The sequence below is a fragment of the Falco naumanni genome, chromosome 2, assembly GCF_017639655.2.
Source record: "Falco naumanni isolate bFalNau1 chromosome 2, bFalNau1.pat, whole genome shotgun sequence".
NCBI classification, from domain to species: domain Eukaryota; kingdom Metazoa; phylum Chordata; class Aves; order Falconiformes; family Falconidae; genus Falco; species Falco naumanni.
The window spans coordinates 67,308,739-67,326,765 of NC_054055.1; the positions used below are offsets into that span (position 1 = coordinate 67,308,739).

Consider the following 18,027-nt stretch of genomic DNA (forward strand, 5'->3'; position numbering starts at 1 on the left):
CAATCCCTTCAGCAAACAGGCACTCAGAACGCCTGCAGCTCGGAAACCACCAAGAAAGTCAGTGTCACGTATGACTTTTAAACTCTTCGGCGTTGCCTTTGGGTTTGCTAAACCAGATAACATCCCGAAATAGGTGTATTTGCTGGTGTTCACAGTGTCTCGCAGCTGATGTGCTGGTAACACACCAGGTGCCCTGCGGAACGCCTGCTCGCCCCTGGGTGCTCTTTAAAGGGCACCCACGCCGCGCACCCGCTGTGTGTCACCGGGGCGCTTCTCCCCGCGCCGGCTGCTCGCCCCCATCCCCTGCGCCGCGGCCGCCCCCCCACCTCCGCGCAGGCGGCACCAGGCAGCCCCCGCAGCCCGCACGGGCGCCTCACGCAGCCGCAGGGCAGGACCAGGGGCCCCGCTACCGGCCCGGGCGGCACCGCACCGCACCCCCTCACCGCTGCCGCCAACGGGCCGGGCTGCGCCGGGGGCGGACGGGGGCGAAGGGGCGCGCAGCGGCCCGCGGGCTACCCCTGCCGCCGCCCAGCAGCCGCCGGCCAGCAACCTCCGGCCGGCCCCGAGGGCAGCGGCGCCGCCCGCCTGGCGCGACCGCTCCGCTCGCCGGAGAGCGCTGGCAGCGCGGGGGGCGCTGCGCGACAGGGGGAGGGGGCGGGGGGCGAGGCTGGCTACCCCCGCCCCGCTGCTGAAGCCCAAGGTCACGCGCCTCTTCCCACCTCCCCCCAGCTACAGCCCCCCCCGACGGCCCCGCGTTCCCGGCTCCCCGCCGCGCCGCCCGCCCCGTTACCTCCATGGCGGGGCCGGCTGCCTGCAGGGGCGGGGAGAGCGCGGCGCCGCCGTCAGCCCCGCTACACGCCCCCCGACCCACTTCCGCCTCCGTCATCCCCGCACGCCGGTAGCGCGGCGCCCAGCCGGCGGGGGGGGGAGGGGGCGGGCTCTCCGCCGGCGGGCCCCGCCCCTGGCGCGCGGCGCCGGCGGGGTAACGCCTGCCTGGGCGGGGCCGTGAGCGCTGAGGCCGGGCCGCGGCGGCGGCACAGACCGGCCTGAGAGGCGCAGGGGGCGCCGGCGGCCGCACGCACCGCGTGTAGTAAAAGCGCCCCAGGGGAAGGGGTACGGCTGCGCCCCGCCACGTCCTGCTCCCGAGGGGCTCCTGAGGGATGCCCGCCACTGCCAGGGCACCTTTAGGTGGGGCAGCCTGCTGTGAGCCCAGCGTGCCTGTCACTGTCACCGTCAGGGGCGTGTGAGGGCAGCAGCAGCTTCTGTGCTCGGGCAGGGACTTGGGGATTTAAGACCCTGTTTCTGGTACCTCGGTGGAAGCACAGCGTGAGTTATTTGTCAGGCGCTGGGTGTGAAGGCCCACCAGGGCAAGTACCAGAAGCCGGGCACTACGGCCTGTAGTTCTGGTGTTACAAGAGACATTTTCATACCGTTTGGGTAGGGGTTTGAGGGGAGCGATACCTACTTTAAAGTACACACATTTTTTACTGTAGTCATGCTTGCATTTTGGTAGCACTTCAGATATTTTTGATGTTTTGTGATAAGTCATTGACTTACTGAGGAGTTGCCTGTGAGAAAAAGTTTAGGTGTATTATTCTATTTACAGTTCACTGGATAACTATTTAATATCATCAAATGAATTACAATGTCATGAGAGAATACCTGTTAGTTGCATGTAAAAGAAGTCATGTTAGTCAAAAGGCTGCTCTCTGAAGAATAATTTGTATTTTTCCACATCTGGTTATTGTCCTTCATCTTTTAAAATTCAAGTGGCAAGTAGTGACAAAAGGCAGAAAGGTTCTTCACATATACCTCAGAAATTATTCCCTTGTCTTTTTTTTTTTCCCCTTCAATGCCTTCGCTGTACATTATATTATTATTTATTGTGATCTATGTGGGTACACAATCACAGCAGCATATGGTTCCTTGCTCTCTCAGAGGCTGCTGGCAAGGAATAGATCCTAACCAAACTGCAAGAAGCTGTTTTCCGTTACTTCTGTTATTACACTTTTCAGAAGCCCCACAGGGAGCTGAACAGATTGATTCTTTCTTTCCCCATCCACTTTGTGAGATATTGAGCTGGGTACCTATGCCTGTGCTGCCATGGTCTAACATGTGGGTTTCACACAGCTTCACAAAGAGCCTTTCTAGATATAGTCCTTCTAAAACCATCCTTCAGCAAAGGGTTTTGACCCTAAACTGCACCATACTGCAGGGCTCTGTCCTTCCAGGTCAGTCTCCAACTAAAGTTGGGCATTTGGGGAGGACGCTGCAGGAAAGCTTACCGTCTCTTTGGGAAAACCCCAGAGAAAAAAAAAAATGTTTCATGTGAATTTGTTTCTTCGGTGTATACTCAGAAAATAGGTATTATGATCCAGCTCTTGGGTCATCTCATGGCTTAGACTATAAGGAAACTTATTTTGGAGATTTTCAGATGGGTTTGTACTGAAGACAATGAAGCACTGGCTCACTCATTGCAGGCTTTCTGAAACAGATTCTGGCTAGGGAGCACTCAGCCATGCCCCCTCCCCGAGCTCCCTGCTCTTGTGAGAGAGGTATTTGACAGGGACAGGCAAATTCTCCCCTCCCACCCAGGTCCATTTGGTGCAACAGAATTTAGGTATGCTTTACAGCTGAGACTGTCACGACAGTCTGTCGTTCTGGTCCTAAATTGCAACAGCAATTGAGGCATCCTGGTTAGGGAATGGTAGAAGAATGTAAGAAGTTTCTGGTATAACTAGAAGAAAAAAGACTGATGATTTTGATTGTTTCAGTTACAATAAAGTACAAGTTGCTCCTCATTTTGTGGGAAAAATTGTCAATTTGTACTGGCAATAGTCTTACATAATTTTCATAAACAGTTTGTGAATTGTATGTCTTACCTATCCAGTAGGAGCCGGTAAGTTGATACATATTGCATTCAGCTACTTTGAGACAAATGAGAAAACCAACCATAATTTATATGCTTCATATATTCTATGATTTCATTATCTTTGTAAAAGATAATTAGTTCATCTTTTTAAATAGTATTGTTTATGTAAAACAAGTGACAAGACGTTTACGAGATGTGTTGGGGCAGAGCATAACAAACTTTAAATTCCATTGAAAAGCCAAGTCCTACAGGGCTGTGATTAGCCCTTACATCAAGGCAGGGTACAAATGCTTCACTATCATTGGAATTACTAGACTTCAAAGAATTTTCTGAAGAGCAAAGAATGAGAAAATTACTGTAATTTTGCAACTGAGGAATGTGTTTCCAGCATATAAGAGCTGATACTTTAAATACTTGGCACTGCAGAATCTGCCTTTCCAACAGGTTCTGAGGATCACAGACTTTTACTTACGAGCCACGCTGGGCCAGTCAGCATTCTTGCTTTGAGCTACTTTTATGGCTTTTCTACATGTGAAATTAGTATAAAGGAAAGCGGGGTATGAATTTACAGTATGTTAACTATTCTTCTTTGTTTGGAAACTTAAAGCCCTGTGCAAATGAACTGTAAATGATTTGGCTGACTATGGCCATTATGTTGGGTTGGATTCAGGTTCAGTAGGTTCCTGCTGAAGTGGAATGGGAGAGGCTACAGGTACGGTGAAAGAGTTAAGGAAGTGTAAAAGGGGAGGTTAATCTGAATGAGTAAATTAGATGCAAGGGCGGTATTGTTCTTTGTATTTATCTTGATACTGCTTTGTACGTGAAGGATTCGCTTAGGTATTAAAAAAAGAAATTCTACTTGTAGGCCTTAATTCTCTTCTTAAATTGTAATAGGAAACAGAGGTGAGAAGTTTGGTGTTCTGTTACTCATCTGCAAAGCCCACCAAGCCTGCTGAAATATTAGTGTGAAAATGAAACAAGGAAGCTAACGTTTTGTTTGAACACTTAGGGCTGGGTCTGAGTATAAGACTGTTCCATTGTTGATAGAACATGCAAGCCCACTTAACCACACACATTAATAGCAAATATGGATAAGGGAGGGTTGCTGGTACAATAACAAGTTACTGTCAATCAAGAGGCCAAATTTTAACAACAAAGTTACCTAAGAATCTACCTATACCTATATTGCCTGTACCAAGGCAGGACCTGGTGTGTCTTGCTTTTGACATAATCCCTCTGTCTCCATGGTCGTGGTAGATGGCTCTAATTCAACTGTGAGCCTTCACACAGTCCTAAAGGCAGTCTGAGCTCCCACTGCTGATAAATACTGACTGCCCTTGCAGCAGACCATGCCAAAGCCCTTCTGCAAAATAATCTATGAGTAATTTGCCTCTTCAGCATTAACCATGGGACACTGCTGCATGACAACATTCCTGACCCACCTACGCAGTGTCAAACTTTGTGCTTGTTCTGGAGGGCGGGCAGAGCCTTGTTATCCAGCCTAAGCCTATGGCTTTGGGTCTGGCAGCACAGTTTGGTTGCATCCTGTGAGTATAAAGGGCTTAACTTTCTCAGTGTGCCTCTAGGCTCACCTGCAGCCTATACTAAGATGGGGCTTGCATCACTCGTTGAGGACGTTAGGGAAATAGAAGCTTCAGTCCAGGTTTAAACTATAATGTTAATGCACCTCTGGGAAATGCCAGAATTAATAATTAACCTTGTTGTAAAGATAAGGCTCCTTGTGAACATGTTGACATAAACCATTATAAAAAACATATGGAATAGGATACCCATATCCTATATGGACAGGACAAATTAAATAAAAACTACTTCCTGTCCATGATTTATCTCCTGACTGGGTAAACATGCCAAGCATGAAGCAGATAATCTACCATAAAATCAGTAGAAAGGAAAGCAGTGTCCCTCTGTCTTTGACTGCTAACTAAGAAGATAGAACAGCTCCCTTCTCTGTCTCTTTCTTCAATCTTTTGAAGCTTGGTGCTTCTTCCATTCTGTTTTGTAAATGGTTGCATTGCCATCAACAGTCACACTGAATGGTGATCATGACTACCTTAGAATTAACACAGCAGTTCTCATTAAAAAGTCTGTATCAAAGCAGGAATCTTCAGTCATTCCTGGGGGGGTGTGTGTTTTGGTAGTTGTTAATGCAGAGCTACAAAACAGAATCATGTGAACGTTAACATGTATTAATCAACATTGATTTTCAAACGTTTGTTAGAGACGAATAACAAGGTTTTCCCAATATCAAAACTCTTCAGGTATACTTTCTTATAAAAGAAGGAGCAAGCAGCATTGAAGAAATTACTGTGGAATTGCATTAGCTAAACTGACACAAGTCCTTTTTAACTGACATAGAAGTTGCATCTGGTTAGTGAAATCATGCACCTAGGTAACCGGATGAAAAAAAGCTTAAGTGTATATTCAGGACATATGTCTAATATAGTTCTATATGGAGCTCTATCACCATAGTAAACAGAGTCGCTTGTTGCACCAGAAGCTTGACAATAATTTAAGGTGACTTGAAATAATTTTGTTCAACACATGCAATCTCCTTCTGCAAGTGCTCACTGATTTACAGTATCTTATGTAAAAATAAAACTCTTACCAACTTATGTCAAAATTAGTGAACAATCTCTGCATACAGACACATAATTTAAAGCTCTGTACATAACAATTGACAAACCTAAAGATATTTAAGTTAAAGGTGCTTTAGCTGTAGGCACCCTGCAGTCATCTACCCAGAAGCATATGCACATCTCTATAGACATAGTGTCACAATAGACACCAAACCACAGTAGCGTCCAGGCCCGTTGGGGGATGCACAGCCTATTAACCCCTTTCCCAAACTTTCCTGGTAACTACAGATCCAATCATTTTCACTGGTAACAATTCACTGTTCCCTATGCCTTTACACTGGTACAATTAATAACATTTTGCAAATTATGGCTGAATGTACAGCTTAATCTCTCTCAGCTGTGGTGGCTTGACAAAGCATAAAAAGCAGAAACATCCCACTTTTCTATCTCCCTGCCAGCTATATTTTATGATAAAGTTAAAATTTCTGTCTGTGAATATATATAAGGATAACATCAATAGGATAAGAAAAGCCAGTTTTTATGTAGCCACCCATGCAGTGTTTGTTTCCCTCCTTTTTTTTTTTTTTTTTCTGGGACTGTACTCTGACCTGTCTAACTTCTTACCTGTTTTTCAGAGCAGCTGAATTGCAACTGGGTGAAGAGTTACTTAAGGAAGCGAGAGCAAAGGTGACTTTGCCAGTGTGATACAAGCCCCTTATTATATGGTGCCTCTATCCTTGCAGTGGCTGTGCAGCTCCCTGTCAGACCAGGCTTCAGTCACTGTCAGCATTTTGCACTTCTGATAGATTCAGAGATTTCAAAGGAGGAACAAATAGGTCATCTGTGTGACCTTTTGTACAGCACCACTCATAAAATGTCACCAAGCTCTGAGTTAAGCACATTTTCCATTTACTGATGGCTCTTATGACACTGAATGAGGATTAGATTGACAAACTGAGCTAACTCATGTGGCTTCATGAAGCAATCCGAGAGAATGGAAATATGTCAGCAGGCAATGCTTCTTCCTCATACTGGCAATAGTAAGATAGCAAGTCAAGTTAATCATAAACAATAAACAAACAAGTAGCAAAAAGCTCCCCAGGCTGATATTTAGCCTTGCTGCAATCAACAGCAGTGCCTCTGCCAGATTAATATTGCTGCTTTTTAGAGAACTGAATTCATTTTAGATATTTGCATTAAATAGGTAGCCTGAAATGGACTGTGTGTGTTGACAGCTGCTCTTATTACTAAATCCGTGGAACTCTCCACAGGCCAAAGAGAAAATACCCCCAGAAAACATCTGTGTTAAACTAAAGTAGACTAAATGAGACTGAGACAGTATTTTCCTCCAGCTGCTGTAGTCTATGTTGTTTTCCCTCTGACATTCAGAGTGCAAACCCAGTTAAGCAGGAACTCATTGGGGCCTTTTTGTGCACCAGGCTCAGTGGTGGCACTTTGAAATCAAAAGTGGATTGGTAACAGTTGTGTATAATTAAATGGGCTAAGAATTGCTTCAGTTGATTTTCCACAAACTCAAAGCATGGCTATAGTGCTGGTACTAATACTAAAGCAGAACTGGTCTTTTTTTGATAATATGGACCAGGCCCTGTGGCAACTCAGAGACCTCAATGGGATGTTTGTACATTTGGTTAGCAAGGGAAGAGTGTAGAAAAGGAAGAGGTAATAACATGGTACATCTGATGAAGACTTTTGCAGTGGTGGAGAAGAGGGAGGCAGTACATGCAGCACTGACTCTTGACGTGGTTCATACCAGCTTTCAGAATTCGCCAAATGTTAACAGAAGATTACGCTGTCGATTTCAAAAGGCAATAATAAGGTAAGCTTCTTCTCTTGATGCAGTAGGGACTACTGCCTCCACAGCTGGATTGCAGATAAATGCCTCCATGGAGCCCTTTAGCAAATTTTATCAAAGGAATTAATGGGTGTTTGGTGGTTTTGGAAATGTTGCCTTCATCTCAACGGCATCTATGACGTCCCACTTAAAACAAGAAAAAAAGAAAATTATTCTACTTTGTACACTTCTGTTGCTCTGTTTATACTGACCACCTTTAAACTTCTTTATTGTTGTTTATTGATAAATGTTCATTTAATGTGTGAATAGCACATAATGCCCACATCTGTTACTGGGAAAAAAGGTGTTAAAAGAGTGTATCAGTTAAAGGTTAGTTTGAAAATGCCAGCAATATCAACTGCAGTTTTACAAAGACAAAAACTCAAGGCATGTCTGCAATATTTTTGTTGATGTTGAACTTTACTGTGGGAGGCATGAATAAGAAGTATCCAGAAGGATTATTTTCTTCAGGGAGACCCAAACGTCCACATAATTTGGGTGCTCTCACAATAATGAAAAATCAATGGTGTGTTAAAGAGAGATGTTGAAACCTTAGAGACATGGGCATTTTGTGAAGGAAAAGGAAAATATATAAAATGGAAAAAGCTGAAGATGACAGAGGATAATTCCCATTGCTAATAATCACACTTCCGTGCGAAAAACAAGAGAGGTATCAGCCATTTTCTTCTTATAATCTTCATCAAATTTCTCATTCTGTGCCACAGTGAAATAATTCTTCCAGTCCCCGACAACACCTAAGAAACAGCAAAGTAAAAAGAGAGAGATTAATTTACCAGTATTTCCTGAAGCCCGCTAGCCATGACTCACTAAATACTTGTACTTCAAGCTTATTTCAAAGCAGATTGACAACCAGGAAGACAGAGGTGATGCCAGTAACCAACCTTTTCTCATGAATGGGGAAACAGAGTGATCCATTATTCCCTGAAACTCTTTGGTGTAGTTTGTCATGGGATTTTCCTTCATTATCTCAAATGAGGTGTAATGGAGTATCTTGTTTAGAACCTCCTCATTCACATCCTTCTCCAGAAACTTCAGAATCTTCTGAATTTCTTGCTTTGGATTCTGCAGAGAGAATAACGGGTTAAAATACAGAGCCAGGAAAAGCAAAGAAATCAAACATAGTATTAAAGTTGCAGTTGCCAGGGTGAAAAGATCAGATTATTGGAAGATTTACTGATACAGATGGCATTGTAATAGAAGACTGTTGATTGTAGGTAGTACCTACTGAACGTCCAGATTTCACAGCTTTATAAACATACATTCAACCTTTTACCTCCTTCATATCTTCATAGAAGAGGTAGAGAATACGGTGCTTATCTTTTGCCTTCCACCATCCTTTTACATGGTCATACCAGGAACCCCAGAGCACTGAAAAAGGAGTAACAGCAGCAGCAGCTATAAATGCCCAAACTGTCTTTAGGTACCTGTGGCACTCATGTTTCCCCCATAACCAGTGTCTCAGCATTTCCCAGCTGGGTTTGAATCACTGTGGCCTTGACTGCTGTGCTCTGTGCTTATCACAGCAGTCACGCTATTAATGCCTCAGGTGTATGGATGCTTAGAGCAGGATTCATGTGTAACTGTAGGGGGCAACACATGCAGGTGCTTACACTTGAATGAAAATTCAAGGCTGCCTACAGTCGATGGAAAGAAATAGATGTTTACAGAGTGATTCGTCTGATCAGCTGAACAAGACTGGGCTTAATTGGCCCTACTTTGAGCCAATTTTGGCTCAGATTTTACTTTTGGACCAGACAGACACCAAAGGTCCCTTCCAACTTGCATTATTTTGTGATTCTGACTGGCTTAAATATTTGGTATACTGTTGTAAGTACCTGTTTCTTTCCAGCTTGTATCAATATGACTACCGTGGATAGAGTGAGCTATGTTCTAGATGTCTGCGCTGGGACAGATGGCTCCCAAGCCAAGCTGGTCAAACACAAGACACAAGGTCTCCTTTAGACTTGAGAGTCTCATGATGGTCCAGACAGTGGTGTTTCTAGGCCTACATGGTGGCAAAAATATTAAGGACCTATGGAATCTTTACTGAGCTGAATTGCGAACTGCTATTCACCTGAACAGGTTTTCTTGTTGTGCCAGGGGAGGTTTAGATTGGATATTAGGAAAAATATCTTCACTGAAAGGGTGGTCAGGCATTGGAACAGGCTGCCTAGGGAAGTGGTGGAATGGCCATCCCTGGAAGTGCTTAAAAAACATGTAGGTGTGGTGCTCGGGGACATGGTTTAGTGGTGGACTTGGCAGTCCTGGGTTAACAGTTGAGCTTCATGAACTTAAAGGTCTTTTTCCAACCTTAATGATTATATGGTTCTGTGATTCTATGATTGTATGATTCTTGGATATAGGTACCCCTTTCAGAAAGGGAAGAATCAGCTTCTAGGCTTGCTTGTCTTTAGATAACTGGCTTTGCTCATATGCCTGACTTTTAGATAGATGTATTTAGGTAAAAGACTCATCTCAAATGCATGGTGCACATTTCTACACAAAATTGAACTTGGCTTTCACAGAATCACACAGAATCACAGAATGGTCAGGGTTGGAAGGGACCTCTGGAGATCATCTCGTACAGCCCTCTGATTCTTGTATATCAGTTTAGAGTTAAGCCAATTAAACTACTGTTCCTTCCCAACCGGCTTCTTTCAACCTCAGAGAGAAGAGATTAAGCCCAAAAATTGTCGTATGTTTCTCAATGATAACAAAATAAAGACTAGCATTTTTTTTTTTTTTCCAAAATGAGAATGTAAAGATAGAATTAATCCTTTAGGTACTAATAAAAACCTGTGAATGAAAATAAATTACTACTGAAACACCTTCAGTAGATATCCTTCCATAAAGTGTCAGCACTGGATTTCAAACCATAGCTGAAATAACTAGATCAATGTCATGCATTTTTAAAAAATTCACAAAATCTTTTATACAACTAATTGCAGTTTGTCACCTTTTCCGGTCATGAATTTTACCAGGAACTCTTCCCAGGTTCCTGGCTCAGGCATTCCTTTATTCATTCTGTGGAAATGGTAGTACGACACCAGGTTGTCTTTCGCATTTCTTGCCACATAGATTATCTTATTGATATGAAAAGAGAGAGAGAGGAAATAAAAATAACTTAAACATATTTATATAGATTTTGAGCACCTCCTGGAGTTTTCTCTTGGAGCCTGATGACAGAGCCTTAAGAGATTTTGCTTTGAAGCTGCCATTTTCTGAAATCCAACTCCGGTAACTTAGTCATGACTTCTTCAGTTTCACACAGGCTTTGCACATTAAAGGGAGAAGATCTGGGGAGACCTTTAAGTTTCATAAAGATTCTGGAAACCATATTCAGTCCTGGTTTATGTCACTGTCTTTTCAAGTGGAGTAGAATTGAGTCCTACCTCTCCAGCCTTACCTTACAGTTTTGTTCCCAGAAGGAGGGAGGCACCAGCTGCACAGGGAGATGAGTTTTTATTGTTCGTGGAGAAGGCATGGCTTCAGCTAACTCCAGGCCTGTGGGATGTTTCATTATGAGATGTGACTTGTTCTCTAAATTACATTAGCACTTCTTTGCTATTCTCATATGTCTGACTGACTTTTCAGCAGTTCATCTTGCAATGATCATTCATCTCCAAAGCAATTACATAGCAGTGTAACACATACAACATTGCCTAAGCATTTTCAGTGTTTCTAGAGAAATTATTGCCTATATATTCAAGGAGGAAAGGGGGAACACTGAGTCATATGTTTTTGTTGCTTTCTTGGGTCCATGTCTAACCCCTGCCTTCCAAGAGTTAGTGATGAATACTAATTTAATTTACCCTACCGAAGTTTTTCCTTCGCAACGTTTAGTGATATTTCACTTCGGAGGTAAGAATTTTTTGCTTCTTTCTAGGATATGAGAATAATGTACTGGCTGACTAGGCTTTCTGGATAGCATGTAAAGAGAAACTAGGCATATGATGGACAGTGGATTTTGAGTAGCTATGCATACGTGGGAATACTTGGGAATATCTGGTGATATGTGGAGATGTGTTACCCCTTCCTTCTTCCTTTTTAAACATCTGTCATGACCTCTATCATTTTTTTCTTATCGTCTGTCATCCTCTATCATTTTTTTTTTGTCTCTTTGTGTCAACACAGTGTAGCTTAGAAGAGAAAAAGCAGCACTTCTGGTGCAGATTTAGTCAAGCTTTTTAGCTTCAAATGTGAAGAGAGTCTGGCTTGAAGATTTGTGTGGGATGAGAGCCCTTACTGGGGGAAGAATCTTTTAGGAAACTGTCTTTGCAAAACCATCAGTCCTGCTGGTTGCCTGAATGCCCCATAGCTTGTGTAGATGACTAGACCCTAGAATTTAACAGCAGTTATTCAAAATAGTAGCAAACCCACTGAAAATATTATTCACCTTTTGGGAATACATCCATGACATAGGTTTCTCTTCCATACAGCCCCTAACCAGAGAATGGCATTCAGTTGCCCCCATGTTGCCATTTTACGCATAACCGCTGCTGGTTTAGGTGACTGTGGAGCATCAGCTTTCAGATGCCGCTCCGAAACACCATGGTGTTCAGTAGTGCCTGAATCACATCTGCCAGCCTTTAACTGGCTTGAGTAAGCACTGGATGTTCATGTTAAAGCAACTGAACTGATCTCTGATACCCAACACAGTGCATAGGTCAGTGACAAAGCATGTGGGACTGTCCCCAGGAAACCTGTGGCATCAGCACTGAGTGCATTTTTTGCTTAATTTTGTCTAAAATACAAACCTATTTATATGATATTCACCTGAGTAACGCACAGATGGAGGCTCTTGGATAGACCACTCAAGGAAAGGATGGCGTCTGTAAGTAGTGGCACGTCTACACTTCTCAACATCTCCACTTTGTTGAATCATATCCACTATCTCCTGTGTCCACGTGGTACCTGAAAATGTCAGTGTTTAGACATTTCCCTCAGGGATAGCCAAGAGTTTCTTCTATTTTTTTTCATTTCTCGTAGGGAAATGAAAGCCCGAACAATGGACTCCCTGTTAAAGGAGGAAGGAACAGCACAGAAGATGATAGACAAAGTGGAAAGAGAGGATAATGGAGGAAAACCACATAATTAAGAATACAAAAGTAATTCCCAAAGCACAGTTTCAGGGATTCCATTTTAGACAGGATTCTTGCCAACAGAAATAGCCTCCACCCCCACACCAGTAATGAAAAAAGCTCTGGGATAAACTCACTGTTATTTTGAGACTGTATTATTTGCAGGGAGAAATTAAATTCCCTCCTCCCAATTTTCATATCTCACAAAAATTCAGGTATTTCAACATTTGTTTTCATCCTGAATTCGAATGAAACAATTAAATACCTGAACTTTGAGTGAGTAAAAATTTCATACAGTTTGAAAATAGAAAAAAGTTGCAGTATTTGCAACATTCGCATTTGTAATACTTTAATGAAGGTCAGTACATTTCATTTGCCCGAGCTACTGCAATGTCTTCTAAGAGTTACAGTGTTTTGTGTCTTAGGTTCTTCTTTTCCCTTGTAGTCATGATCACTGGGTTAACCACATCTCCTCTGAGGTACTGTGGCAAGTCAGCTAGAGAACAGGCTAAGGGATAACTTGGAATGTGCCTTGGAAGGGAACTGCCCTTCTTAAGATGTTCGATTTGTGTATCTCTGGCAGATAATGTCAAATGGACTCCTAACTTTCTTTTCAGTTCAATAGCTGAGAGGTTTTAATCAAGACTGGACATAATAATATGGTTTTGCTTTCAGTATACAGGAAGTAAATTAAAAGCTTTCGAGTTTTACAAAAATAATGGGGTTTTATTTGTAATAATGGGGTTTTTTCCGCTACTGAAAAAAAAATACTTCAAAATTCGTTCTAATTCAAGTAATTATTTTTTTTATGATCATTAAATGCTCCAAAACCTGTTCCTGAATCCTCTAAACTATACATGGTTTATTCATCCAGGATTAATATTGGTGCTTGTTATTAATTGTTCTCCTGTATAGAAAATAAAAAGGGTCTCATCAAGATGAGAAATAGCAATGAGCTAAGTGGTTCATCACTGAATAAAATACCAGATAACTGAAGTTAATGGTGGGAATTTTATTTTATAGGCTGAAATTATTAAGTGAATGTGGTTATTTCCTTAAAATAATTAACCCATTTCCAGAAATCAGTACTGGTTTACACACTAAATTACACATTCCCCAAATATGTAATACAATCCGTAGTTTTTCAGTCAGTTTCTATTATTTCTTAGTAATGATGACTTTTTACTAGGCTTTGTTAAACCATTACCAGTTGGTGCAAAACTTCTATTGGTGCCATTTATGTATATAATCTAAAACAAAGGAAACATTTAAGCATAGGTAATTAGACTTCAAGCATTTAAACTTCAGTAATAATAGATGGTTGTTACTTCTGCCAAAGAAGTCACAGGTTACTAGTCTCAGCTGACAGAGCTTCACATCTTTAAAATATATGTCTGGTTTGGGATAAAACAGGTATCAGTCACCACAGGACAATTCCAACAATAAGCACGATCCCAGACTTTCCTATTCTGTTCCTGCCCACACCAACCTGCTTTAGCATAGGTTGCAATGAGCAGATCGTCAGGTCTGGCTTTGAAGCTCCACACTTGGTCCCACGTGCTGCATATTGACTTTGTGAGAGGAATACCTTTCACTTCACCTATCTCAGCCCTGGGTATCGTCTGTTTCAGACTCAAATCTTCCATTTTGTCCAGGGCCATTGAGCACTGCATGAAGAAAGAAAGTCTTGGAATTAACATAGTTACTCTGAAAAATACCTCAATTTACTCATCCATTCTTCAGGTCTCTTTTATTCACTGAAGTTCATGTCCTCTGATTTCTTTGGCTGTGATTCAGCCTACCTAGAACCATGCACAGGCTCCTTAAAACTGGATATGATTTTCAGAAATGCTTGGTATATTGCTGGTGGTGGTTCTCAACATCTCTAAAAATCACTCTGTTTACTTAGATACAAAAAGAAAAAAAAAGCGCCATTATTCCCATCTTTAAATATTTTACCAAACATATTTATGTAAAATTCTCATTAAGTATGTGGCTTTTGAAAGATAAGAAAAAGTAATCAGTGGTGTGATTCAAAAGAAGGCAGAGTGTAACAGCTCCCACTAAAGTCAGTATACAGGACCCAACCCTTCCTTCTTCAAGAAAATAAACAGCTGCTAACACCCTTTGGGCCTTATACTCACAAAAATATTTGCAGAGCTCTTCTGTGTTTTGTTCCTGCAGCTTTTCGCTCTTAGAGCACTTTGCTGTATGCTGAGGTTTGTTGCAGATAAATAATCTGAACTAGACAGATCATTAACTAAAGGTTGTTAGACTTTCAATCAATCTAGTTACATCTACTGCCTATTATACAGTTTTACAGTAACTAGTTATTGATTTCTGGATTTCTGGATTAAGGTGGCCGCTTAGCCATAACTTTCAGAGTTCCAGAATCTGGACAGAGGAAAGTTCTGCTTAAAGGGAGGCTAGAAAAATAATCTCAATTTAAAATATCAGACAGCAAAAAGACATTTCAGTCCCAACAGCAAACATTGCCAAGGTATTTCCTTTCATTTCGTTGTTTGCTCACACCCGATTTCCCACAGATTCAGTTGAGCAAAGCGAGAGGTTAGGTTTGTAGCTGGGCAGTGACCCAGGAAATTTTAAAAAAAGAAGGAAAAAGGAATTTACCAGAGAATTTTTCCTGCTTGAATGTCTTCGATTCTTGGCTGTATTGACGACTGTGCAGCCACTTCTATCTTCAGGCAGAAGTAGGGTGAAAGCCTGTGTGCAGTTTCTGTTCCTCCTATGAGTGTGAGGAGAGTGAAGGAGGAGGTGCCATGGCAGCCAACCACTGAAGAGCTTTTCTGGCTTCCTTTGTGAATTCTTTTTTAATCTTGTGAAGGAAAAATACTTTGAATTCTCATCTAAAGTATGATTCTTTACTGGCATCAACATTTAATGTTGGTCAGTAGTTCCAGCAAGATTATTTTAACTTCTCTGTCATTGTCAACAATCTTGGAATAATTAATTTTCCTCCTAATACCTAATCTAAATCACAAAATAGTTTATGATTTGTTAATAATTAAGTTCAATGAGAATGAATGAATTAAAAGTCACTTGTTTTCATTTTCACCATGTACTGCACTATGCTCATTTAATAGATATTTAAGGGTCTGTTTCATTGCTGGGGTCAACCATTTATGTTTCACAGCACTTTCTAGACAGGTTCACTTCTTAACTAGCTTGGCATTAAGAGGTTAGGGATCACTGCATGTTTGGTAATGTTCTTTTATAAGATTTAAGTCTCTGCCTATCTTTCTATGAGATACTGGGAGAGATAGTAACATGCCCCAGAGTAGCCACAAACAGCATAGTAACATTGGCTGCCAAAAGTAACCAATGACACTTTTATATCTAGTTTTCAGCTGTTGCAGTCATCCTGAAATGTTTGATTACATCAGGAAAAGCTGTTGTTGAGCAAAAAGTAGGTCACTGCAGCTGAACTCAAGCAAGTTTGAATGGATTGCGTTCATAAGGGGAAATTATTTTGAAACAGCGTTTGCTATCAGGCGTTGCTTCTGCATTCCATGCAAGCATGCAAGCACTGTGAATTCTGAAGGTCCTTTGTGGTCATGCGTTGGATGGTCTGGCAACATTTGTATCTAAAATGACTTTTGGCTATGTAATTTTTTAAAGACATTTCATGTGTCCTAATCAAGTGAGCGTGCAGCCATCCTTGCAGTAATCCTACCCTGGTATGGAGAGTTAGCCAGCATGACCAGCGGGGTCTAGAAGTGATTCAGCTGACCAAATGTGCGCTGACTTGCTCTGCATTCTGTGAACTGTATGGATTTGCTCTCAGTTGACTGTAGAAGGAGAACAGGTATCTAGCTTGCAAAGGCTTCTGTGTATTTTAAGGGACAGGTGGGAGGTACGGATGTTCTGCCCCAGGGGAGAGGGGGGAAGGGACAGTGAGCCACTGCGGGGCTCTTCTGGATCTCTGTAAGAAAAGCCTGACAACAAATGGCTTAATAAAACAACTGTTCTGATAAGACAGAATAAGAAGAGGAATATAGATAGTGAGTAAATCTTATGTCCCTTCAGATGCTGGGAACCTGGTGCTTGTGCAGCATCAGATGGAGCCCAGGTGGATTTTTCCCAGGGCAGGCTAAGCAGGTCCTGTCCGTGGAGAGAAGCTCCTCCTGCTTGGCCATTCAAGTTATTGTATAATTTTCTTGCAATAAAGCAGTTCTATTCCTGAGGGACATTTCACAGGAGGACTTCTTGTTGTCCTTTCATACAAAGGCCAGGCCAGCCAGGAGACATGATCACTGGGACCAAGTGGGAGCAGCCGAGCACAGGATAAACTATGCAGCACAGGCTGCACGTACTCAACATCAGCCGTGCTGCAGATCTCTGAGTCCTGGATGTACAGTGGTGTCCCGGTCAGCATTGCCACCTTCCGCCCCTTGATCTGCATGCCCGCCATGACTTCCCTGTCACAACTCACAGCAGACAGGTAGTGGGTCCCTGTTGAGGGACTGTGGGAGTCAGTGAATTGATTCAGCATTCCTTGTATGATTTCAGGAAAAGTTTCCAAATAATCAGGAAACAAACCAAGAAACCAAGAAGACTGCTTGATTTGCTTTAAGCCAACCACTTGTTCTTTTTCTGGCTTTGACACTAGGTTTTTCTTCTGAAGGCTGGCAACACTAGAACTAACAAATAACACAAAACAAGCAGAGAATATATGGTTAAGGAATAATATTTCTTCCTCGGTTTTCTTTTTTTTTTTTAATGTGACCATTACCTTCAACTTCAGTCATGGGAGGATTTGCCATTTTCCTTTCTGTATTGGCCTGTGCAGATTCTGCTTCTCACACCTGCACTTGGCAGTTGGTTTGTTGGTTTGAAATGGTATTCACCCCCCCTTCAGTTATGCAACCATCCTGATAATGCAGTAATCCCCCAAGCATATCAGATGACATTGCAACAAAGGGAAACCTAAGAGCTGCTTATTCAGTGGCTCCCTTTTATTACAGTTATACAGTGAATCTGAGTAGTACTGTGCCAGATAAGATGGAGTGAGGTCAAAACCCACTGCCTGTAGCTTTAAAACTGCTTTCAAAGTAGGCAACGGGTGATGGATTTCTCCTGTTGTGAAATAAGGAGGTGAGGGTTGAACAGCCCAGCCCAGGGACTTGGATTTCTGGTCTGGGATCAGGGTTTATTGGGCCGCTCTAGAAGACGATGGGGCACTCTCTGCAAAGATCTTCCTCTAGGTTTCCATTCACCTTTTCCTAAATGCAAACTGATGGCAGATGTTTCTTCATGTAAAACCCAGTGTGTATAATTTATTTTATTTTAGCTTGGCTGAAAACAGTTAGAACTTTAGCTGGAATGGAAAGCTACAGGCCACTCAACAGAAATAATAATGGGCAGAGATGCTGGGTGCTCACAGTGACTGCGAGTCAGGAATATGTTTATTTGTTCTTGGAAGTATCCTTGCTGTATAGCGTTATGTGTTAGGGTAGTTAGTGCTGGGTTTCATAGTCACTGTGATTTGTGAAACCTGCATCCCGTCAGCAAAGGAAGTACAAAGGGAGAGTAGAGGAACCTTTATCTTACTTTTGTCCTCATCTTCCATTCATAAATCTACAC

General features: G+C 42.3%; 2 protein-coding genes across 4 annotated transcripts in view; both read right to left on the minus strand.

Annotated features, from left to right (window-relative positions):
• Positions 1-915, minus strand: part of GCC2 (GRIP and coiled-coil domain containing 2) — a 28,481-nt gene extending 27,566 nt beyond the window's left edge. Inside the window, exon 1 of one of the 2 annotated variants that reach the window (XM_040584643.1) lies at positions 791-915. In XM_040584643.1, coding sequence (XP_040440577.1) covers positions 791-886 — 96 coding nt within the window. In that variant the 5' untranslated portion in view covers positions 887-915. The remainder of the gene's footprint in view (positions 1-790) is intronic. The other variant, XM_040584644.1, reaches the window with a different exon arrangement.
• A 6,632-nt stretch (positions 916-7,547) lies between these two features.
• Positions 7,548-15,186, minus strand: SULT1C4 (sulfotransferase family 1C member 4). 2 transcript variants are annotated; one of them, XM_040584645.1, is made up of 8 exons: positions 15,055-15,186; positions 13,913-14,090; positions 12,119-12,256; positions 10,749-10,846; positions 10,299-10,425; positions 8,616-8,710; positions 8,224-8,404; positions 7,548-8,076 (listed from the first exon to the last, which is right to left on the minus strand). In XM_040584645.1, the coding sequence occupies exons 2-8, from the start codon at positions 14,082-14,084 to the stop codon at positions 7,964-7,966; spliced, it is 924 nt and encodes a 307-aa protein (XP_040440579.1). In that variant the 5' UTR covers positions 14,085-14,090; positions 15,055-15,186; the 3' UTR covers positions 7,548-7,963. The 2 variants fall into 2 exon arrangements, with proteins under 2 accessions (XP_040440579.1, XP_040440580.1); XM_040584646.1 differs by lacking the exon at positions 15,055-15,186 and adding an exon at positions 14,568-14,666.
• Positions 15,187-18,027: the final 2,841 nt, after the last annotated feature.